This window comes from Lycium barbarum, chromosome 3, assembly GCF_019175385.1.
Source record: "Lycium barbarum isolate Lr01 chromosome 3, ASM1917538v2, whole genome shotgun sequence".
In the NCBI taxonomy this organism is placed as follows: Eukaryota; Viridiplantae; Streptophyta; class Magnoliopsida; order Solanales; family Solanaceae; genus Lycium; species Lycium barbarum.
Window position 1 is genome coordinate 130,851,358 of NC_083339.1, and position 25,436 is coordinate 130,876,793.

Consider the following 25,436-nt stretch of genomic DNA (forward strand, 5'->3'; position numbering starts at 1 on the left):
TACTAATTTATCCCCAATTAATGCCTAGATAAATAAAAGCTTAATGATTCTTGATTATGTAAATAAGGGTCATTTTGGAGGAAGAAGATCAATTTCTTCTTGAAATCTTAAAGCAATACTTATTTTGAAACAAAATGGAAAATCTAAAAAGTCACTTATTATGGAATGGAGGGAGTAACCACCAATTAATGCGGGTCCCCGTCCCCAATAAAAGGAAGAAGTTACAATTATATATTTCCTCAAATACATCTATTCAAACTTCAAAGTTAACGTAGAATTACATTTTTTTTTTAATGGAAAAAGCTCAAATATACCATCAAATTGTCTATGCCACTCATCAATATTTTGGCTAATTTATGCCATCGAACTATTGGAAATGACTCATTCATGCCACTCGTTAATAGTTTGACTCATTTATGTCATTGCCGTTACCTGACTCATCCATGCCATTTGCATTAATGCAGGTTTTATAATACCAGATATGACATGTGACCTCCAATTAGAGGTCTACGTCGCTTAATTAAATTAACCAAATTTTAAATCCCAAATTAATAAAAAATCTGACCCATGCTCCCAACCCACCCACAACCGTCTAGTTGGAGCCTTGGAGGTCACGTGTCATATTTGGTATTGTAAAACCTACGTTAATGAAAAATGGCATGGATGAGTGATTTTTGGTAATGACGATGACATAAATGAGCCAAACTGCCGATGAGAAGCATAAATGAGTCATTTCCAATAGTTCGATGTCCTAATGAGTCAAACTATTGACGAATAGCATAAATGAACCATTTCCGATAGTTTGATAACATATTTAAGTCTTTTCCTTTCTTTTTTTTAAATAGTAAACTATAATATATATATATATATATATATATATTGGGTCTCAAAAAAAAGTGAGGCTCCCAAAAAAGTGGGGCGTTACCTGCCCTGGGTGTGGCCTACGAGGGTATGACAAGAACATTTGCTCCTCACAAATGGTGCAACTAATTACGTATTAAAAAGAAGGGTATATCGCGATTCGTGATCTGCCCTCCGAGTCGAAGCAACTACCAAGTCAAGGCCAAACCCAACTTAGAATATTAAATTACAAATGTACTTTTTTTTTTTAAGTTATATTTTATGTTCATATGATATGACATAGTCGAAGATAGGTAATAAACACATTAAATTTTAGTCGGGTCATTATCCTTTATTTGTTTGCAATGTTACGTACATTTTTCTATTCAAATTATAATAGGTTATTTTGTACAATTATTTTTTCAAAACGTGTGATTTTCAGCTCTCAAAACTAATTTCATAAGATTCCCTGTGCAATTATGCTCAGCTTTACTAGACTATGAGAAAGTGATCAGATCAACTATTTTTATCGTCATCTTTAGACAAGTTTATCAAAGAAAAAGGGAATTTCAATTGATCAACAAACGGTAAAAAGGTGCTAATATCGACCTCATAAGTCGTAATAGCACGATTCGTGTGGTGACTTTTTAGCTACCAAACTATTTTTATTTCACACAATTATGTCGATTTATATGAGAAACGTATGTAATAGAATAAACCAAGAAGAAAATCACCGCAAAACATTGCACATGCCAGTTTTAGAATTTATTGAACAAGCCGACAATGACCACAAGAAGGATTTTTAAGGCATGATTAATGTCGGAGGACATGAATTTTAATAGTGCAGGTTAAATGTATTCTTCATTTTATGCATAAGTTTTCCTAATTATGGATCACTACGCACGTCCATCGTATTGATACCAATTATGCAAGGCATGAATGTGGTAGTTAAACTTTCCTCTATATTGTACTGATTTAATTTAAGGAAAGCGTATGCATTTCCCTTTCTCTATATACTGATTTAATTTAAAGAAAGTGTATGCATCTCCCTTTCTCTATATACTGATTTAATTTAAAGAAAGTGTATGCACTTCACTTTCTCTCTTTGTGCTGTCAATGACATTTTCACAATGATGAATTCACTTGTCCTTCCGAAGAGACGAATTCATGATTTGAATTTTATAAGTTTTATACTAACATCAAGTTAATATATACTTTCTTCGTTCCAATTTATGTGATATATTTTGACTTGGTACGGAGTTTAAGAAAGAAAGGAAGACTTTTAAAATTAATGGTCTAAAACAAATAATAGATATTTGTGTGGTTGTAAATTATTTCATTAAGGGCAAAATGAAAATTTATAACTTACAATATTTCTAAATATAGAATGTATCATTTTTAGATGTTGTCTTTAGATATGAATATTGAATGATTGATACTGTTTATTTTTCGACATTTGAATTTGCATAATTTATTTATTTCTAAAGATAATAAATATACAATTCAAATAAAATAAATAATTAAATATTAGAAAAAAATATAAATTTAATTAAAAAAGTATATTATCTGATAAAAATAATGAAACATATATGTTCGCTAGTGATGGTGGAGATGGTTGGTGTTAGTGGCTCGTGCTGATGGTGGTGATAGCTATGATGGTTGGGGTCATAGCGACTGGCGCGATGGTGGCGGTTGGTAATAATGGTGATTGTGACGGTAGAGTTGGTTGATGTTAGTCGTTGGCGGTGTTACTGTTAGTGGTGAATGAAAAATGCGTGATGGTTGATGATGTGTTGCTGATATTTGGTGGTGGTGCTAGTTGTGATTGTGGAGGTGGTTGGTAGTAGGGATTGGCCGCAGTGGAGGTGATGGGGGTACGGATTGGCCGCAATGGTGGTAGTGATTGATAGTGATAGCAGAGGTGGCGGCGACAGTTGATATAATTATAATAATGAAGGTGATAACTAGGTATGGTAGCGACTAACAGTAGTGGTTAGCAGTGGTATTGTGATGACATGTACGTCTGGTTAGTGGCGGTGGTTGGTGATTAGCGGCGGTAACAGTGGTGGTGATTGTGATGGCAGAGGTGCTGACTGGTGATTGTGTGCAGAGTGGTGGTGAAAATTATCCACATAAAAGTACATTTTAATGATTTTAAGACTTTATTCCAGATCTAAATGATTAAGACTTTATTAAATATCTTAATGATTAAAACCTATTTAGATCAAATAAGTAATCAAATTTTAATGTAAACAAATGACCTTAATGGTCCAGATTTAGACCTCCGTTAATTCTAAACAAATGAGACCTTAATTAGAATCTTTTCTTGAATTTTGGACAATATGAATAAATCATAACATCACTTCTTTGCTAGTTAGGTTTTCTCTTCTAGCATTGATTCGGTAGTGATCCTGAGCTCTAATGATGAGTTAGGTCGTAAGTTCACTCTATGTCACTCTGTATTGCAACATTTTAGAGCACTTTATAGTCTATACAAAGATTATCAAAATAGATTTCGGAGAGCTTCCCGTAAGAGTTATACACCCCTTCATATTATCTCTTTTTTTTCTTTTTTCTTTTTTTGGGCGGGGGGGGTCAATTCATGTGTATTTTTATTCTTACTTACGTCTACGATATAGCCATTCCCTATGCTATCTGTTTGTTAGAGTTAGAGATTAAATCTTTTCTATTTGTTAGTTAAAGTTATAGAAAATTCATCAAAACTACTAATCTGAAAAAAATTGTTTCAAAATTTTCATTTAAAAAAAAGTTGATAGTATTTTGGGCAACTCAAAATGAAAATAGAACAAGAGTATTGGGAGCAAGAGCATATCGAAATTGTGTTTTGGTTACTGAGAAATTTTGACGATGCATGGTACACAATAAACTGGCCAATTCATTTAGTAATATTTTAGCGTCTTGGATTCTAATGTTAAATCAACAAATTATTTCGAAGATTAGGTAACTTTGTCTAGTCTAGAAGACGTGTGACTTTAATTTCTCTTGCAGCTAGAATAATTAATTAAGGATTTATATTATATATTCCCGGTGACTGTACGGTCTAACTTTTCGTCTAAATTCTAAAATCTGATTCAAAATTCATGGCAAAGCTCTGCACCACACATAAAACACACATATAAGAACATGAAGTAAACGACTCATATGGCATAAATCCAAAAACATTTCAAAAAATATAAACAGATAAAAAATATAAACAGATCAGCAGCTTCGGAGTTTTTTTTTTTTTTTTTAAAATAAAAGTCCACTAGGCTTTTGGCCTAGGGCTAGTTTTATAAATTTTATCAAAAAATCTAGAAGTTTGTACAACTCTAGCCAAAAGGCTAATGAAAATACAAAATTTAAACTAATGATCAAATTAAGACTTATAACTTGTCTTAATTTGATATTACAAATTGTTAAAAAATTACTAATAGAATGAAATTTGAAATAATTGCTCCATAAAGAACTTCTGTTTTTATATCTCACATGCTCTATATTTGGCCCTCTATATGCACCAAGGCAGTACATTTTCTAACTAATGACCAGTTCTCAGTAGGATGAGCATCCCGGGGTGCTAATACCACCAACTAAGAAACAACCACTAAATAGAAACTGTATGCCCATGTGTACTCAAGAGGTCTGTTGTGTTCCATGTGCTCAATCATTTGGAGCAGTAATTCCACTTCATGTCATTTGTCAAAAGTGCCTCCAACCAGTTGCAATTTATGCTGGTAAAACTTCTCAACATCCTGATTACACTGTGTTTCGCTGCTTGTTGGTATTCCTTCAGTGTGGTTGTTCTGTGGTACCTGTTGAATTAAAATCCTCCATTTATGTTAGTTTGTGTACCTGCAACCATTAGCAAACAGTTAGTGTAAACCAAATCCTTCACATTCTCCTCCCAAAGGATTTGAGTGTGAGGACCTCCTTTTCTCCCACCTTCCCCCTATATTCAGTCTCCTTAACATGATCTAATTCTTAGACAGGGCAGCTGTAATTTGTCACTGTTCACAATTCTTTTACAGTGGCTCTCCATGTCATGAAAGGAATTGAATTGTATGTCCCCTGTGTCCAAAGCTAAATTAGCCAAGTGATCTGCTAATTTGTTTCCTTCCCTATAAATATGCTCTATCACCACCACTTTTTCCTCACTTATTCTCCAAATTTCTTCCACCATAGTAATGATTTGCCAAGGAATTTCCCATGTCCTTTGAATAGAGTTCTTCAGCAAAAGTGAATCTGTCTCTATCCTTATTTGATCCCATTGACTGTCTTTTAAATACCTGAGAGCCTGTAAAATGGCTAGGGCCTCTGCCTCGGTGTTGGTGCTTTGAAGATCCTCTATTTCTCTGGCATGTGCTTGTATCACATCTCCCCTTTCATCCCTTACACAAAGGCCCATGAACTCCTACCCGGGTTTCCTCTTGAGGCTCCATCAGTATTGACTTTTATCCATCCAATATCTGGAGTTCTCCAAGTCACTGGTGTTACTCTTATCTTTGGAGAATATCTCTGTAATGCCTCAACAATCACACTCCAATTATATGGTGCATACCTAAAATTTCTCCTTCTCACCTTCATGAATTGAATCAAAGTATGCATCACCTGGTAAATGAGTTTTGTGATTGACACCTTCCCTTCATGTCTCATAGTGTTTCTCCTCTTCCAGAGTTCCCAAATAATAATAGCAGGGACAGCTTGGTTGATGCATTTGGCATGTAGTCTACTAGGCATATCCCACCATCTGTTAATTATTTGGGTAACTTGCAAATTCTCAGTATTTATTCCCACTGGTCCACAAAAATACTTCCAGATGGCTTGAGCTGTTGGTGAGTGTAAAAAGACATGGGAGGTATCTTCCACTTTTGGATGTTGACAACAATAGCATCTGGAAGGGAATTGGTGTCCCCATTTCTTCAACTTATCATCCAATGGTAGCTTGAACTTCCAAAATCTCCACATAAAAAAAGATATCTTTATTGGTAGTCCTTTGATCCACATCTGCTTATACAAATTACTGGGGTCTTTTCTTTGTCTGAGCAATTGAAATGCAGACCCAACTGTGAATTTCCCCCTCGAATCTAATTTCCAGAAAGCCTTATCTGCTTGGCCATTTTCATTTGGTGGATTAATGTGCTGCACAATATGGTCTGCTAGATCCTCAGGAAGGATTCTTCTTAGCAACTGTTCATCCCATTGCCCCACTTCTGCAGTTTCTTTTACAAGGATGATTGTGGGATCACACTCAAAATCTGGTGAAGTAATATGGTATAGGGCTCCCAGTCCTGTCCAATTATCAAACCAAAAATAAGAATTACCTTGTTGAAGCTTCCACCATATCTCATGTTCCATCTCATCTCGGTATTTAATCATCTTCTTCCACACATAAGTACCTGATCCGCTAGGGGCTATCACAGCATGAAACTTCTTTAAGTACTTATTACTCATGAAAGTTCTCCATAAGGATTGTTTGGTTCTTATGTTCCACCACAGTTTAGCAAAGAGGGCTTTAGATATATCTTGTAGGCTTCTAAACCCCATGCCACCTTCTTCTTGTGGGTGACATAAGGTTGTCCAAGTTTCCCAGTGCTTACTTGAATTTCCCATAGAGTTGCTCCAAAAGAACTTAGCAAACAATCTATGAATCTGAGCAAGTATAGCACTAGGAGGGTCACAAGCGGATATTAGGTGTATAGGCATGCTCTGTAAAACATGTTTAATCAGTGTTGTCCTTCCTCCAATAGATAACAGCTTACCAGTCCATGAGCTCAGTCTATTCTGAATCTTTTCTATTATCTCCTTGTAGTGAATGTTCCTTCTTCTCCCATAGTAGATTGGTACACCCAAATATGTGAATGGAAAATCCTTTTTAGGAATCTGGGTGACAGAAAATACCAGCTCCTTAATGTTATGAGATGTCAAATGATGCATATAAACAGCACTTTTCTGCTTGTTGATCTTCTGACCACTCACCTTCTCATAATTACTCAAAGTCTTCATCACTAATCTCATAGACTGTTCATTAGCAGAGGTGAAAATGATAGTATCATCTGCATATGCCAAATGATTGACATATGGACTCCATTTTGGCATCCCATATTCCTTGTACTCATCCTCAGTATGCAGTGTATTGAGAGCCCTAGACAAACATTCTGCAGCCAAAATGAATAAAGTAGGGGACAGTGGATCTCCTTGCTTTACTCCTCTAGATGATTTGAAGAATCCATGAGGTTGCCCATTAATCAGAATGGAATACCAATTATTTGAGATAACTCTAAACACCAGATCAATAGTAAATTCACCAAACCCCATTCTCCTCAGGACTTTAGTTAGAAATAACCATGATACTCTGTCATAAGCCTTTTCCATGTCAAGCTTAATGACAACATTTGCAGGCTTTCCTCTAATCCTAATATCATGTACAATTTCCTGAGCCAACAAAATGTTTTCTACAATACTCCTGCCTTTAACAAATCCTGATTGCTGAGGTGAAATGATCTCAGGTAGCAGATATATCAGTCTTTCATGAATGATTCTTGAAATAACTTTGCTAGTGATGTTACTCAAGCTGATTGGCCTCATATCAGAAAATGTATTAATTTCTTTCTTCTTTGGTATCAAAACCAAATTGGTACAAGTTACATACCTTGGGAGTTCATGCCCACAGAAGAATGATCTCACCATGGTCACCAAGTCATTTGCAATAATTTCCCAACAAGCTTGGAAAAATCTTCCTGTGAAACCATCAGGACCCCCTGCACTGTCTGCATTTAAACCAAAAACTGCTCTTTTCACCTCTGCTTCATCTGGCATTTCATAGAGTTGTTGATTTTGTTCTTCTGTAACCATTTTAGGAATCTTATCAAGCATAGAGAAATCTGTAGGGTTATTTTCCTCTTTGAATTGGTCTGAGAAAAATCTGATTGCTTCTTGTGCAATCTCCTCTTCAGTGTCCAGCCATGTACCTGTATGATCTTGAATTCTCTGTAATTGTAGCTTTATTCTCTTTCCATTGACATGAGCATGAAAGAATTTTGTGTTCCTATCTCCATCCTGAAACCACAGCATCCCTGCTTTTTGTCTCCAAAATTTTTCTTCAATAGCATAAAACCTGATCAGATCAGCTTGTACCCTTTGTAGCCTTTCCCTGTTAAGCCCTGTAGGATTCTGTTCAAATTCTTGCTCATGCACCTGCACCACTTCCTCCAGAGTTGCAATTTGCTTGAAGATATCACCATAAGTGTCCCTACTCCACTTAGAGAGAGCTCTTCCCACCTTTTTTTAACTTATTATGGAAATTAAAGAAAGGGTCTGAGCCATAAGATTCCACCCAATTTTCTTTGATTACATCTAGAAAAGATTCATGCTCCACTCAAAAAATTAAGAAACCTGAAAGATTTCCTAATTGGTCTACTATCTGCTCTCATATTTACCAGCAAGGGGGAGTGGTCAGAACCTTGTTTAATGAGATGCTCTACCTCCAAATTAGGAAAACAATTCTGCAGAGCCTATTTCCCAAACATCTGTCCAGTCTTTTAAATATACAAGCCTCATCCGATCTCCCATTCCACCATGTGAACATACTTCCAGTAAAACCAAGATCCATCAGTTGGCAAATGTCTATACATTGTCTAAAATCCTTTGTTTCTGCAAACTGTACAGGAAGACCCCCAAATTTCTCAATGTCATCTGTAATGACATTAAAATCCCCACCCACAAGCCATGGGATGGTGATGTGTGAAGACATGTCATATAGATCCTCCCATAGAGCTATTCTCCCACTTCTATCAGTACTCGCATAAACAACTGTAAGCACCAACTCTTGCCCATCACCCAAATAAGTGAATCTACAGGATAACAGTTGTTCTGTATCTCTCATTATTTCTACTTGAATTTCTGCATCCACAAAAATCCAAATCTTCCCATTCACATTATGCCATGATGTCCCCATATTTAACCACAATTTGTACATGTCAATATGTCTAACATGCTGGAAAGGCTCTAGTAAGGCAACATAATTAAAATGTTTCTGTCTATGCAATAGTACTACCCTCTCAAAGGCCTGTTGAGTGTTTACAGACCTTATATTCCATATTAATGAGCTATTCATTGAGAAACTCCTTTAGAACATGCCATCCTTGTTTGTACTCCTCCCACTGTCTTGGGAGGAACACTTTTATCTCTTGGCTTGTGACCTTTTTTAGTTTTTGTCAAGTGTTTAGGGGAAATATCTCCTTTATTGTTGCCCTCCATTAAATCAGAACTAATAGTTTCACCTGCTTCCTCCTCTCCAATATCTATTTTATTCTGATTCACTTCTTCTTGTGTTGTGTTTTCATGATCTTTGGCTACCAGTTGATACTTATGATTTCCTGAAATTGCCTGCATTTCTATGGCTGTATCTCTGTTGTTTTGATCTCTCTGATCCCTTGCTTGTGTTTCCCTTTCATTATTTTGTTCCTTATTTGCAGATGATGCTGTATCTCCTTCACCCATATTGTTTGTATGAGGAGGCTCTTCCGGTAAGTCCTTCATTTGATCCACTTGTTGTCTAGCTGATTCCACTTGCTGATATGAGCTTGAATTAACACTTTCATGTACTTCTATGGGTTGAAGTACGTCTTGGCCTTCAGTAATCTGTTTGTTATCATCTTCTTTTTTGTTTTCATTTTCCACGATATCTGTAATTGTTCTTTCTGAATCTTGTATGGCTATCTCCTATGACTGATTATCCCCTACCCCTTTCTTATTCTTATTATCTTGCTCTTGTCTGCTATCTATCTTTCCCTGCTCTTTCATAACTTTGTTATTTTCTGTTTGTTTCCCAAAGGCAGCATCCACCCATGGCCTAGCTGTCTCTTTAACAGGATTACTACTATGTGTGCTTCCTTCTTGTGTTTCATTTTGTTTTTCTTGTTCCTCCTCCAATTCCACCAAAGTGTTAAATTTGTTGCATGTAGCAGTGACTGTTGTCTATTTCTGTTTGCTATGATTTGCACTTCCCTTCTCAGCATTGAAGTTTCTGTTGTCTTTGATGGGATTCCAATTTCCCGAATTTCCTAACACTCTTCCACCTGCCAACACTCTAGCAGAATAATTGTATAAATTATTGTATCCTCTATAATTGTATTTTCCATAATTCTTTTTCCCTTCATATCCTTGTTGGTTTCCATCCTCTTGCTTTTGTTTGCCTTTGTCATTAGTCTGCTTTTTATTATGTTGTTCCTCTGCTTGTAATCTCTTGGCCTTTTTTGCTTCAATTTCTTTATCCTCTTGGAGATCTTTATTGCTTTCCTTACTATTGTGCACTTCATCAGAGCTTTTATGAGGTTTTGTCTTGCCATTCTCCTTTGGCATTTCCTCCCTTTCATTGTCATACTGAACACGCTCTGGATTTTTAATTCTACAATCATATTCATCATGTCCCTGTAATTTACATTCCTTGCAATACTTAGGGAGGTAATCATAATGAATCTGAACATTAACAGTCCTTATTGCTCCTGTTTTTTCATTTTCAATATCCATCCTCACCGTTTTGGGTAAATCCGCTACCAGATCTACTAAAACCTTGACCCTAGCACAACTAGGTCTAGTCTTGTTAATCGTAGCCATATCCAATTGTATAGGAATACCCACTGCAGATGCAATTGAAAAAAGAGTTTCCTTCACAAAGTATGTAGGCAATAACTTTGGGAAGGAAATCCATGCCATTGTCTTTGATGTTTCTTCATCAACCTTGAAATTCGAATCATAGATCAGTGTTCTCATTTGGTATGAGTATCCCTCTCTAACTTGAATGTAGTATACAGGCTTTGATGTGAAATTCACAAAGTCTTCAAAAAGACTTAATCTGATAAGCACATGGCGGTTTCTTAGAAAACCTGTTCTACACTCACCTTTTATTCCACATTGTGTAGGGATTATGAGACGAAGTTGTTCAATATCTGGTTGGCCATATGAGAACTTTCCTACCACAGCATACTGAAGATTTTCAATGATATTCATCTGATCAACTTCTACTTCAGTGTATTTAATGTATGGCACCCCATGTAGGTAAGTTACTGGTTTCATTGGAATTTGGGGCAGTGATTGGATCTGACTATGTAATGTATCATTCAAGGTTTTTGGTTTGAACAGATCTGAATATTGTAATGGATTAGGATTGGTTTTTGGAATAGTCGTATTTAGTGAGGGTTGGCCAGCCTCCATTGTGGACTGGCCACCGGCCATCACTTATTCCACAATTGAAGACGGAAAAGTGATGCAAAGTACCAATCTTTAAGGGTAAAATTGATTCAGATCTTGAGTAAATCTAAAAATAAAAATTGATTGCACAAGAGAAGTAGCTAAAGAATTGTACCACTAAACAGAGAAAGAGTCAGATCTGATAAATTTGCAAATAATCTAAAAGAAAGAAGGTAGGTGTACCTTCAGATCTGCTTTTTCGGACAGTTTGAATTTTTAGTAATCCATTTTGCTTTGAATTTTCAACTTCATGAACAGACTTCTTTTCCAAGACCTTAAGGATCTGAATTCCAGCTTTCCAAATCTGGGTTTGAACTTCAAGCTTAATGTTAAACCAACGAATCTGAAATTCGAACTTCGAATGAAACGGTGCCTGACCGGAAACCGCGAACCAACGGAAAACTCGAACTTGAACCCGCGACTAACCCAAAACAGCAGTCTATTGTCGAATCCAACATTGATAGTCCCGAACACAACCCAAAAATTCTTACCGGAAAATCAAGCTAAAAATAGAGATGAAGAGATGACAGAGTTTTTTTTTTTTTAATGTCTAGATCGAAGTCTTTTTCAATCAACTTTTATACCCCATTTTTTATATCATATTAGTGCCTTTTTCTCCCCTTCCTCTCTTTGCCGCCTTTCCAGTTTTTGCATTTCCCTGTTTTTGTTTTTTTCAAAAACAAATATATTAGTTCATATATTATGAATTTTCAGATCATTTCACATTATTATAATATTTATACCTTGCAATTGTCGACATGTTCATAGCTGCTTTGCATTTGGGGCATTTGTACCCGTCATTCTTGCAGTGGCGGACACATGTACAATTTTTGGGTGCTCTGACACCTATTAAATTCAGTCACGGAGTGTATAGATGTATAAAAAATATAAAGGAAACAGGTATAAATAGTTAATAGAGCACCCCAACTCAAAATTCTGGGTCCGCCACTGCATTCTCGTGGACCACAGTCGATGCACGGTTTCCTTTCTTTTCTTTCTGAGTGCCCTTTTACTTTGAGCTATCTACAAGATGCAACTTAACGTAAATAAATGTTTTAACAAATTCTGAGTCCAGTAGTCTCAGGCCGGAGGGGAGGGGGATTCATTGTAATAATACACTAAAACAAAAGGACTTTCATTCAAATGAACAGTTAGACCGTACCATCACTATTCACAGAACCAAAAGGCGCTGACTATATGACAACACAGGCAAATACGATGGATATGACGAGACCGGCACCAGAACGGTGAGACGGATCTACTCGAAGGTAGCAATGACAAACCAAAACCAACCCAAACGGAAGCCAAACAAAGCCAGCAAACTCACACACAGGAAAACTTAAGTTTTCGTGACGCTCTTTCCAGGAACACTAACACAGACCCCATGGCTATTCACTGGGAGGCCCTCAACAACGTCTCCGTTGAGGATGAACTAGAAAACACTACCAACTACCCCAACTTCATCCCAATAAGGAAGGGTTTGCAAGCTCCATCATGGCTCACTTCCCTCTTCATGCTGAAGTCATGTCCTTACTACTTACTTAAAGGATTCGAACTGGCTTTCACAAAGAACGTGTTTCCATTGGAGGTGGAAACAGATTTCCAGGTACTCGCAAATCTTATAGCTGCAACTGACAATCACACTCATTTCAATATCTTGAACGACTGTAGGTTCCTCCTAAAAGCTATGGTGTATGGGTCGAAATTTGAATTACATAAATACCCATGTGAACTCGCAAAAGAAGATGAAATGAATCGGAAGGCAACGCCGAAGGAATGGAATCAATGTAACACCGTGAATATTTACGGCACATACCAAGAGAATCTCGGAGATGCGAGAAGGCGATATACGGGATAACGAAGTAATTGCGTATTATGATCATAACGGAAACAATAACGCATGGCGAGAATCACGACATTTAACGCTCAGGAGTTAATGACATAGGTTACATCACAACGGGCAGATCAACCTGAAGATCTATAAATAGCCTACCATTTGTACATTTTTGGGGCATTGAATACAAACAAGAAAATTATATCTAAATCCTTTACTTTCTTGCTCAATCTTCTAGTTCATATTGATATTTGTGTCAAGTTCTTATATTTACGAGTGGAAGAAGAATTAGATTGCAAACACTCATAACGAGAAGAATAAGTTTTCTTTCTCTCCTCATTGTCGTTTAATTCTTTAAATGTTCATCTTATTACTTAGTTTAAATCAAATTACTATCTACTATGGTTAACCCCTTTACTTTCTTTACATAAATTTAACTAATTGGGCAAAGTACCAATTTTGACTTAAACAGATGGGTCAGCCCCAAGTCAGGCAGATATACCGTGAAGTTAACTCTGTTGCGCACAATCTAGCTAAACATGTAAGGAAAATGTGCTTAAACTCATTAGCTAGGGAAGAGATTGTATTTCGGAATACTCCTCCCTTTTTTATTTCCTTTACTTTACGCAAAGACACCACTGGAATGGGTTCCTCGAGATCTATTCCAACATGTAATAATTTTTAATTTCCCCCTTTTATTTTAATGCAAAGTTATTTAAAAAAAAAAAATAGACCTTCATGCAAATCTATTTCCTTGTACCAGACACGATTTGCTAACGAAGCTTATATAGTTCAATAATAACATGAAGACACAGTACTTAGTTGAAAATTTTCCGTGCAAGTTGTGGTTGGAATCAACTCTATATATTTGAAATTTGAAATTGTTTTAAGGAATATATAACTTTGTGAATGGGTCAAAATAATTGCTTAGGGGGATAAAATTAATTAATACGACATCAGTTAGATTAAAATATTAATCTCTAATTATATAAGTCTGGTTCTTATCCTTTAATGTTTCCTGCTGTTCAAATCATAGTGGTACTCGTTTATCCTTACAGCATCTCTATTTTTTGGTTTTTTACTTTGATTTTTTAAGAGAACAATCTTTAAGAATATTGAATGTTAGTATCCCACATAGGTGGATGATGGTGACTTTGCATTATCTGGTCTTGGAATTTTTTCAGAACTAGCTTTTGAAATTGAGTTAAATTTAATATTCATTTTCTTATCATAATGTCAATGTCAGATTCATCTTAATTGGAGTAATTTTTTGTTTACCCGATATTGGTATACCATACCCCCTTCGTCCCATATTACTTGTCCACTTTTTCTTGTACATGCCTTTTAAGAACTCATAAATAAAAATATAAATTTACTAAATTACCCTTATCTTTCTCCAATTAGTTACACTCTAATCAATATTGATTACTTTAAAAATAATTAATGTTTAAGGGCAAAGTAGGAAAAACTTAATTAAACATAGCTTAATTTTATAAATAGATAAATAATTTGGGACGGATATTTATAGTAATGTGGACAACTGATATCGGAGGGAGAGAATATTAATTATATTGTCCATGCCATAATTGTCAAACATAGCATACGGGGGTAAAGGGTGGGGAGTGGGTTAACCTACATCGCTGGTGTATCTGATGTGATAATATGTCTTATATGATCTTGGCAATCAAGCCTACATGAGCTAGTTTTATTAGAGTAGAGTTAGACACAAAATCCAAGATTGAATGCCCATGTCTTGGCTTGTAAAATTCGAGTCCTGGAGAGATATTTGTCCAGAAAATGGAAGTCATTATTTCAGTGAAAGAGACAAGCAAAAAGTGGTGAAAAGAAGAACCTTCCCTCGAAACAAGTAATCATCCAATGAAACTTCCCTTTGGTGTGTGTATATACAATGAGTACTTTTTGTCTAAGTGTCCATCAATTAATGCTCCCAAAGACTGGAAATGTGGAATCAAAAGGGCTTTTTTAGTTTGTTTCTGATAGTTCATTCCACTTACATTTTCTGATATTTAGCGAAAATTAATATACACATTTTATGATGATTAGACCTTTTGAAAACTAACATCAAGACTTAAAGTTCAGTAAAAGAATCTTTATATGATAAGTGTGGATTTAATTTTCACAGTCCCCTTTCACCTCTTTTCGTCATTGATCTCAGATGCAATAGAAAATTTTAAAAAATAGAAAATGAGACCCTTTGGGGACTAGGTCAGTCACTATCGCGTACTTTGGTGTGTTAAAAAATTCACTTTTGTTACTAAGCCATGCCAAAACCATATCCACTTGCTTATATATATATATATATATATATATATATATATATATATATTCACTTGCTTATAGTAATTAGTACATTAGTTATTAATTATGAGCACATAGCAAACTTAAAATATCCATACGTCTTTTAGTTTTTCTTCCTTGATCATTTTTCCCCCACCAATATATATATATATTCACTTGCTTATAGTAATTAGTGCATTAGTTATTAATTATGAGCACATAGCAAACTTAAAATATCCATACGTCTTTTAGTTTTTCTTCCTTGATCATTTTTTCCCCCACCAATAAGCCGAAACTAAGAGCTTCTGGAGTGCTATGTCGACTTTTCCTTTTCCATTTAGATCTAGTATAGTACTCTCATTATTCAGAATTTGGGACTTCCCCTAACAGATAATATTTTTTGTGCATTCTTAATGTATAACATTTCTAGTGCAGATCTAGAATCTTGAAACGGAGTAACGCCATACGTTTACAAAAGGGCAATTTTGAAGTATAAAGGTTAAGGGACATAGATTTCAAATGCTGAATTTCTTGGGCTTTCGACTTGTCGGGTCCTATTTCTCTATTATTTTTATGTCCTCCTCCTCTTCCTCATTCATCATCGTTCAACCTTGTAGAAAATTAAACCTAATAAAAGGATCAAAATACCATTCTACTCTATGACATTGTTCAGTTTTATCTATCGTTTGCAAATTGTCTCATTTTTATCATCCCTTGCTTCAACTGAAGTATAACGGAGATTGATTTTCAAATACAGTCAAAAGTAGATTAAATAATGTTATGACTTTTTTTCTTACATATTTTGACACATGGAGTCCAACCACTCCATGCTAGAGCTCTGTTGATGACAAATATAAATACAGGAACATTTGCTAATAATAAAAGTGTAAATGATCAAACCCATTGTGGATTAATAAAATTGAATAGTTTCAAAAATAGAGGGGAAAATTCCAACTTTTCTAATGATAGAATAAACCATTAATGATCGAGGTTGTGTGACTTTGAAGCAATGATAAGATAGCAACCTTCCGTTCATATAGGACATGAACAAAAATAAGATATTAATGATTAATTATTAATAAAAGGTCAAGAACCTGAGCACCGAAGTTAGCCACGACGATAGAAATAAAAGAAAAAAATTAGCCACGCGAAGCATCTCCTACTTGTGGCTTTACAATAGTAACAAATGAAAAAAAAAAAAAAAAAAAAAGGATGAAAATAGGACAAGAATACTTTCTCCTCACAAATGGTGCAAAACGATCTCTTTGATATATTGAGAAAGATCAAATAAATTTTTTAATCTCTTTTTTAAGCTATACAACTTAAATTTACAAGGAAATTTATTTTTTTTGGATGCATTTTTTCAGCTTAGCAGGTCTTCTTCGTGTTTGTACCCTTCATTCGTTAAAAAAATTAACACATTGGTTTGCATCACTCTAAATATATCAAGTGTTAGCCTTGTTAGTTTTCAACAAATCTGTATAATCTTCACCCTAGATGAGTAATATTTTATGCCTGATAAGCTTGACTACAGCAGAATACTTTTACGTATATAGGTGAAAAATGACGTGAGGCGCATCTCGGGTTCAAACTTCAAAGGCTGGCCACATCGGTATATCCTAGTGAAAGATCAGATTTCTAATTAATTTAAGCGGGCCCCACATTAAAAACGTGTGGATTTCAGCCTTGAGAATTTTTCATAATATTCTTTAAGAAATTAAAAAATTATTCCGTGTGTAAGTAAACAAAAAGAAGAAGAGAAACTTTCATTATATTCCATGTCTAATTATACTTATCTTTAAGGAAGATATAATTAAGAAATTGATCGGATCTCAAATCATTTCCTACTACTCTTAAAGGCCCTGGAACTTATAATAGTACTACTTTTAAAATTAAAAAAATTACTACGTGTATAACATTACTATAAATCTGTTTTGATTTTCTGTCACTTCAATTTTCTCATATTGATTCTTGTCCTATTAAATGAGAACATCTCGTTGAATTAAATTAAAGGGAGAATTATGAAAGAAACATTGCACATGAGAAAATGTAGAATTTATTGGACCGGCATATGATGGCAACTTGACCATGACTTTTATCTCGTCAATCCAGGAGCCACGTGAATTATAATATTGGTGGTTTAAGTGCATTCTTAATCTTAATTCGTGCTATGTTATTTTTTCAAATTATCGGCTGCACGTCGACTTAGTGTAACATGACATGAATGTATCTTAATAAAGTTTACATATGTCGATTTTACTTGGCACATTGACCTGTTGCGTGTTGCAATAAAATTTCACATGGGAAGTTGGTAAGGAAACAAAATGTTATCTATAAGACTAGTCCGGTGAAGCTCGTGCTGAATCAAGGCCCAAAGTCAATGTAATTATCTATGCACTTCATATGGTTTTAATTGAAATATAATAATTTTTGTACGTTTCTTAGGCACAATTCTTCAAAAATTATCGCTTCTTAATCATGTATTATTCATTATTTAAGTTTTTGATCACATAATTAGATAAATTGCAAGAAGAATTGTTATAAGAAAGCAAGTTTGCTAGGGGCTAAACAGATATAAAAAAGAGACAGAGATAACTCGATGTTTAGTAACTTAATTTAAAGTATGCAAAAATGATTTCAAGTTGTCTATAATCATATATTGAAAAGGACATTTTAATATTTTATAAATTTATTAGAGGTTGGAATAGCTTGTTTTGGTATTTATTGATTAAATACTCATAATCTCACGTGACAATGATTTATGCTAAAACAAATATGGTGATTAAAGTTTAGGTTTAGATGAAATTTAAAAAAAATGAATTCATTGAAACAAAGTTTAAGATTTTTTTTTTTTTTTGTTTTGAACAACAAAAATTAATTTAGTTTGTCATTGACTCATTGATGCTTTAGTCTTAAAAGAAAATTTTCATACTCAACCAATTAAGGATTATATGATTTCTGAAAAATAAAACTATTTGCAAAAAAAAAAAAAAAAGGATGCGATCATCAATATTTAATAATTATGGGATTGAGGAGTTGATCACTTGGTAAGCATCTTTTCCTCTTTACTATCCCAATTAATTAAGCAAATTGAATAAAATTTAAAGGTTTTCTTATTTATTATGTTTCAAGATTTTAATCTATTAATTCTTTAAAATTTTTGTAATTTATTTTCTATGGTATAATTGTTTTAAATCATTAAATCTAACTTTATATTTTCAAAATATTTTTTTTACTCAAAATTAGATCAAGAGAAATTTAATGGTAATTTTAGAATTACTAAAGAAAATTTGATTGACAGAATACTCTTCCAATACCAAATGAGTTCTTCAAAGTTTTTTTCATCACCATTTTAAATTATCTTTGTGCATAGTTATTTCTATTAGATGACATCATCACCATTCACAACTTTTTAAGCATTTTTAGAAGACTCAAAATTGATTATATTTACCAAATTAAATGTGTCAACCTAAGTAAAATTGAAATAAAATAGGGGCAAAAATAAGACATACAAAAAAGATATGCTATCAAAAAGGGTTTGAAAGCATCTTGATTTGTTGGAAACATATTTTGCTACATGAAGTAATAAATAGAAAATACAAGGGCAATTTACAAGAGCAAACCATTTTGATTGGACCAATCAAATAGTTACAATGTAATTAAGTACTACAAAACTCATTACATTGGCCCTTATATATAGTAGTAATGTATGTACATATACTCCTAATGATACGAGGTCTTTAACACAGGCCGAGATAGTATTGTGGTACTGGATTCATTTGAATTTTATAACTTTGATGCGATTATAAACTTATGTGTAAAATTTCTTAAAATTATAATAAATAATAAATTCAAACCCATAAATTTAAAAATATGATGAGTTCATTAATGCTAAGAATGTTGAAGGTTGAACTTATATAATTTAAATTCTGGATTTGTCTCAGATCAATGGAAAGATGTAGCTCAAAAAATACATTATCACACCATCTTAAAAATGTTTTTGTATTAGCTTATCCAATAAACTAGTATTAAAATCAATGATTTGACAAGACTAATATAGCAATTGCGTCCAAGAATTAAGAAACAAAACTAAATCCAATGACATGGAATAAACCAGTAATTTGTTGCTTTTTCCCGTTTATGACCCAATTTGTTGTCTTTTCCTGTAGTTTGAGAACACGTGCATAAGAAGCAGCTTATGAGCTCTAGAGGCCATATGTACTCCCAGAGCTAGTGTGAGTGACAATACTGTGGCACGCAAAAAGTGATCTCGAGAATAAGCTCATAAATCTTTGGTGACATGTAGTACTTAATTAATTCGAAGGGGAGAATATTGTATGGTATGTGAATAAACTTCCCTATTGAAAGTTGATGGGAAAAAAAAGGAAAAAGATATATGCAAGGTATAGTGATCTCATTGATGTGAGACTTTTGGCTAGAATAATACAAATTACATTTGGCTAAATTAAACAGATAACATCACACAAATTAAAGTGTCTTGGGATGATTTAGCATAAACACAATCCTCGGTAGGAACCAGTGTTGTATGATGGTATAATGATCGATGATTAGATTATACATTTTTCCCTTGGTTTCTTGGTGTAAAGACATTCAATTCAAGCTCATTTAATCCAAATTATACTAAAGTTTTGGCATATATATTCTGGTTGTTGTGAATTGTCATGTTATTCCACCAAATTTTCTCTCTATATTTTTCTCTTTCCAGTCCTCGTTTGTCAGAAGCTAACATGCCTTCTCATTGAATCCTTTGGCCATCATCCAAATATAAACAACATGAATTTAATTTAGACATCAAGTTGCAACATATTGAATATTGCAACTCTGCTTTCTAATACTATAAACTATGGCAGCTTTAACTTCACTTTTCACTTATCATAGTCAGCTCTACACTTTTTGCCTCTATATTCACCAACAACTCTCTTGAGTGACTTCTGTTGTTCATTGTTTCAAGAATATCAAGAGTTATCCAATTCAGTAGTGCAACGTAATGTTTTATTCAATAATTTCCTTATGGTTTTAATGTGTCAGTGCCAACGTCTCTAGATTATGAAAGGTTTGTCATTTGTGTACCAAATGTAATTCGTTTTTGCATATATTGAGAAAAAAAATCACCTGAAACCCAAAGGTTGTCAGCCTGTCATAAGAAAACCTCATGAAATTAAATTTTGGAAGTAAGTGTATACACTTTCATTCTAATTTACGTGACACTGTTTGATTGAGATTGATGTTTAAGGGATTTTTTTTTTTAGCCTTAGACATCTACATGACTATTTATCATCCAATTAAGAGTAAAATAAGACACGAGAGATAAATGATTTCTCAATATAAAAAAATAATATTCATTTTGCATAGTCTAAAAAAAAGTTTGTCATATAAATTGAGATATAAATTGAGAAAGAGGGGAGCGAGCATTAAATAGTCATTTAACAACAAAGGGTAAAACAAAATCTATACTGGTTCTGACGTGGCAATGTACGCCAACATGGCTATCACTTTTTAATTTACTAATAGAGAAAAGTGTCCAAATTGAATGGTTAATAGAGGATTAGGATGACACCTCAGTCTCTTGGAGTAAATAGAAAGTGGCTATTGATTTAATTTCTGGCCTTTGAAAGTTTCTAAAGGCGGTTATTGCCAATTCTCGACCTTGCCTGTCATTGATGAGGTGGTTTATCCATATCTTTGTAAATCTCCACAAAAAAAGGGGACCCAGAAAATAAAACCACAAAAAGTTCAAGGCTAGAAATGGAAATTTAATTCAAAACTCAACCAATTCTTTCTCACGCTCTCTTAAGCATATAGTGATGCTTTCTCCATCCCAAATTACTCTGTCACATCTCCTTTTCAGAGAAAATTTTGACTAACGTTTTAAGATATATTTTTTACATTTTATAATATAAAAAATTGTATCTTATAGTTTTTTATGTGTAGATTTCACATAGCTATTTTTAATTTTAAAATATTAAATTAAGCTATTGCAATTTAACGTCGAAAATTAATCGAATTAACTATCAAATAACGAAACATAACAAGTATTTTGAAATGGAGGAATATAAATTTTCACGGATTGATATTTTGTTTCGGCCAAAGAGAGTGGTGATCACGCATTAAAGAAGAGAGCGTGAGATTAATTATGAATTGAGATCGTCCACGCTGTCCGCCCTTTTGCTTTTCTGTTGGTGTGACCACGTTGCCTATATATATGGAGACATGCAAACCATTATTCCGCACCGAAAACTAAAAGAAAACCACTGTAAAATCTGAATTATTATACCCCTAGGAGAAAGAAAATTCATTGAATCGATATTATTAGTCTTCTAAAAGCTGTCGTTATGTCGCCAAATAACTTTGCCGCCGATATTGATGGAGAAGCTGACATTCAAATCATCACCTCCGGTGGCCGCCGTATTCCGACACATTCTACTGTTCTGGTACGCAAATTTCTAAGCATTCGAGTTTCACAAATTAAATAAGATTTATATGAAGGGGAGCCTCGGATCAACTGTAAAGTTGTGTTGGTGTGACCTATAGATCAGGGCTTCGAGCAATAGAAGTAACCACTAATGCTTGCATTAGAGTCTGCAGAGGCGGATTTAAAATTTAATCTCTAGGGGTTTAACCTTTTAAATTTTTTAGCATTAAACCATTATATTTCTAATGTTATGAGTTCATGCCTACTATTTATTGTGATTTTAGTAAATTTTTACACATAAATTTATATTCCGAGTAGAAAGTTTGGGTTATAGTGCTCCATCCGCCAGTCTGTCCACGTCATACCTCTCGAACCCTGCTAACCTAAGATGCTTTGCGCACTCTTTTTAATAAGGTTTATTCGCGATTTAACAAACTTCAATTTTACTTTCAAACCGGCGAATTGTGAACATTTGTAAATATTCAGTTTCTAAATGTGAATAGAATTGAATTTCAATTCAATTGTTGGAAAATCTGTTTCAATTACGAAAAAAGTACTGATTTGTTTTCTTTCGTAAAACGTAATTGTAGGCTGCTGCTTCGTCAGTTCTGGAGAGCATACTAGTTCGGCCGCAAAAGAAACGGAGCTCGGAGAAAACTATTCGGATTCTCGGTGTTCCTTGTGACGCCGTTTCCGTGTTTGTCAAGTTTCTCTCTTCGTTCAAGTGAGTTTTCTCATACACGCCAAGTCCATTTCACCCTTGTTTTAATATTTGCACGTTATTCTCACGAGTAGTAGTCTCATTCAACCTTTGATAAATCCTGATTGGTTTGAATATTGTTAGTCCTGGATTTACGGGTGCTGAAAGTGACCATTAGCAGTAGATTTTTTTTTCTCCACCAAATCTATTTCACCCGTGATTTTACATGTGCACGTTAGACCTATGTTAGACCTATATTTACTGGAGCTGAAAGTGATCATTACGTGTAGATGATTTAAAATTTGATTAAAAGATTGGTAATTGGACCCTAAATTAAATCCCTGCCTCTCATTTCTTTATCACCTTACACATGGGTACATTATTTGCCTCTTAGATCAATTAATCATTATTTCTTTCCTTAATATTCTGACAAAGACTCAACTACTCAAGCGCCGGCGGTCATAAGTTTTCCACTATTATTGGAGGAGAAAATATTGTATTTTTCTAACAAAAAATCTTGGTGTCTGTAATGACTAAATTATCCTTGTGATCAGGTGTACTGAAGAGCAGATGAAGAAACATGGAATTCATCTTCTAGCTCTTTCTCATGTGTACTTGGTACCACAGCTAAAGCAGAAATGCACAAAGGGGTTAGCTGAGCAATTGACTATTGAAAATGCTGTGGATATGCTTCAACTAGCCAGGCTATGTGATGCACCTGATCTTTATCTCAAGTGCTTGAAATTGATATCAACCAATTTCAAGAAAGTTGAGAAGACTGAGGGTTGGAAGTTCCTCCAAGATCATGACCCTCAACTTGAACTTGAAATTCTGCAGTTCATGGATGAGGCTGATTCGGTACGTTTAAAATCAAAATTCTTACCATGAAAATGTTGTACAATGTTAAAGTTTGTCCCTTGATAGTGAAACAATAGGATATTTTTCTGCACCTCCTTTACCATTCAACGAATGTTTACTAAATTATATTTGGAATTTTGTTATTATAGAGGAAGAAGAGGACAAGAAGACACAGAAGGGAACAAAACTTGTATTTACAGCTAAGCGAAGCGATGGATTGTATAGAGCACATATGCACTGAAGGATGCACCAGCGTGGGGCCATGTAATGAGGAGCCCTGCACAAAGAAGCTGCCTTGTAGCAAATTCAAAACATGCCAAGGCGTCCAGCTCCTTATTCGACACTTCGCTACGTGTGAGAGAAGGGTAAATGGAGGTTGTTTGCGATGCAAAAGGATGTGGCAGCTCCTTAGATTACATTCGTCAATCTGTGACCAACCTGATGAATGCCGAGTTCCTCTGTGCAGGTATAAACAAAATTGAGTTGATAGTTTGATTGTTATTTTTATGTTTTTGGATCTGCTTAATAAGATTAACCTGTCAATTGGCTTAGAAGAAACTTTTACAAGATATTATGAAGGAAATAAACGCTAAGGATGCCAATTTTTAGTGGAACCATCTGGATAGTTCCTTAAGTTGGAGAATGAGTCGGTTCCAATATCAGTATATGCATTTATGTTCGACCTTGGAACGTGTTCAAGTAAATTTTCAGGACTAAGATGCTATTTCAGTGATTTGTCTTTATAGAAAAAGCAAAGAACTAGGGGGCATGGACTTGTCTGTTTCCTCTTTAATTTTGATCCACTTACTGTTTCTAATTGGCTAATAATAACGCCATTGGTAACGACCTTATCAAACATTTCATACCATAGCAGTCTATTTTGATCTTATAGTTGTGACATAGACTGTCGTAAAGAGTTTATCAACGTGGCTTTATGAAGTCCTTACACATGCGGTACTTAACTCTTAGAGACAGGACCAGATTTTTTGTGACGCTCCCTTTTTAGTTTCTACATAGGTGAAATGTCTCTATCTGATTTCATCCCTAAAAAAGAAGTGTCTTTATCAGATTTCCTGTAAATATCTTCTGCAAGATGCTTTAGTAACCTTACAACACTCTGGAATAGTTGAAATGTCTCTATCTGATTTCATCCCTAAAAAAGAAGTGTCTTTATCAGATTTCCTGTAAATATCTTCTGCAAGATGCTTTAGTAACCTTACAACACTCTGGAATAAATAAGGTCGAACTGTGTTACATAAATATCTGCTTTAAATTACATAGTTTTCCCTCTTTATCAGTAGGGCCAACTATTTTTCTTGTTCATGTTCTTGGTAATTATTGAGTCTCTAAATATGTCCAATTCTACATTACAGACAATTCAAAGTGAAGGTGCAACAAAAGGTAGAAGATGGGCTATGGAAATCACTAGTTGGAAAGGTGGTGTCAGCTAGAGCCTTATCCTCCTTATCTCTGCCCAAAAGAAAGAGAGAAGAGGAACCAAAAATGAAATTAGGCCAACATCAAGTGAGAAGCTTCTTGACAACTCAGTGTCACTAGTTCGGTAGTTAATAGTAGGACTATATAATCTGAGAAGGATTTGCAGGTAGAATGTTACTGGATGCTCAATTGGTGCAGCAGCTTTTGTTATTATTATATATATGTTCTATTGTAGTGGTTTTTCGTCCTGTGTCAGTCTTGAGTTGGAGAAATCCTCTGTAGATGCGGGGGTTCAGCAGTAGAGTTGTATAGGAATGAGTTTTGTACTTGTAGTGGATGGCTGTCATTTGTATGTTCTTCCTCCATTTTGCTGGATGATCAAGTAAACTTGTGAGGTTATTTGTTGTTATAATTGGCTTCAGTCTATTACAGTTTGGTTTCTTTTACACTTGGATCATATATTCAGAGTGCAAAAACAATCCCCAAACCCCAAAAGGAAAAAGTAAAAAAGAAAAGGAGTAGAAGTGGAGGAACCAATTAATACATAAACCAAACTTGTAAAGGAGAGGACCCACTCTTCCCAAAAGGAAAAAAAGAGAACAAAAGAAACGGAAAAGAAGACCCCAGTTTGACGGTGGATTTTACAAGTTGTATTACTCTGAACAACCACTTAAAAAACTGGCCCCAAAATGTGGTTTGCGTACCCCCGTTTGGTTTAAAATTTAACAAATTCCGTTACACTGTAGTAAATCATTTTAGGGTCGTTGAGTTATTTGCTTACTGTTACTTTG

General features: G+C 34.5%; 2 protein-coding genes across 2 annotated transcripts; one reads left to right on the plus strand and one right to left on the minus strand.

Annotated features, from left to right (window-relative positions):
* Positions 1 to 6,478: 6,478 nt before the first annotated feature.
* Positions 6,479 to 8,791, minus strand: LOC132631354 (uncharacterized). Its single transcript, XM_060346935.1, has 5 exons — positions 8,390 to 8,791; positions 7,487 to 8,115; positions 7,189 to 7,390; positions 6,597 to 6,717; positions 6,479 to 6,486 (listed from the first exon to the last, which is right to left on the minus strand). Exons 1-5 carry the CDS (start codon positions 8,789 to 8,791, stop codon positions 6,479 to 6,481), a joined length of 1,362 nt encoding a protein of 453 aa, XP_060202918.1.
* Positions 8,792 to 21,464: 12,673 nt separating this feature from the next.
* Positions 21,465 to 25,057, plus strand: LOC132632549 (BTB/POZ and TAZ domain-containing protein 1-like). The gene is made up of 5 exons (XM_060348530.1): positions 21,465 to 21,669; positions 22,241 to 22,374; positions 22,905 to 23,208; positions 23,358 to 23,674; positions 24,582 to 25,057. Exons 1-5 carry the CDS (start codon positions 21,571 to 21,573, stop codon positions 24,763 to 24,765), a joined length of 1,038 nt encoding a protein of 345 aa, XP_060204513.1. The 5' UTR covers positions 21,465 to 21,570; the 3' UTR covers positions 24,766 to 25,057.
* The last annotated feature ends 379 nt before the right edge of the window (positions 25,058 to 25,436 follow it).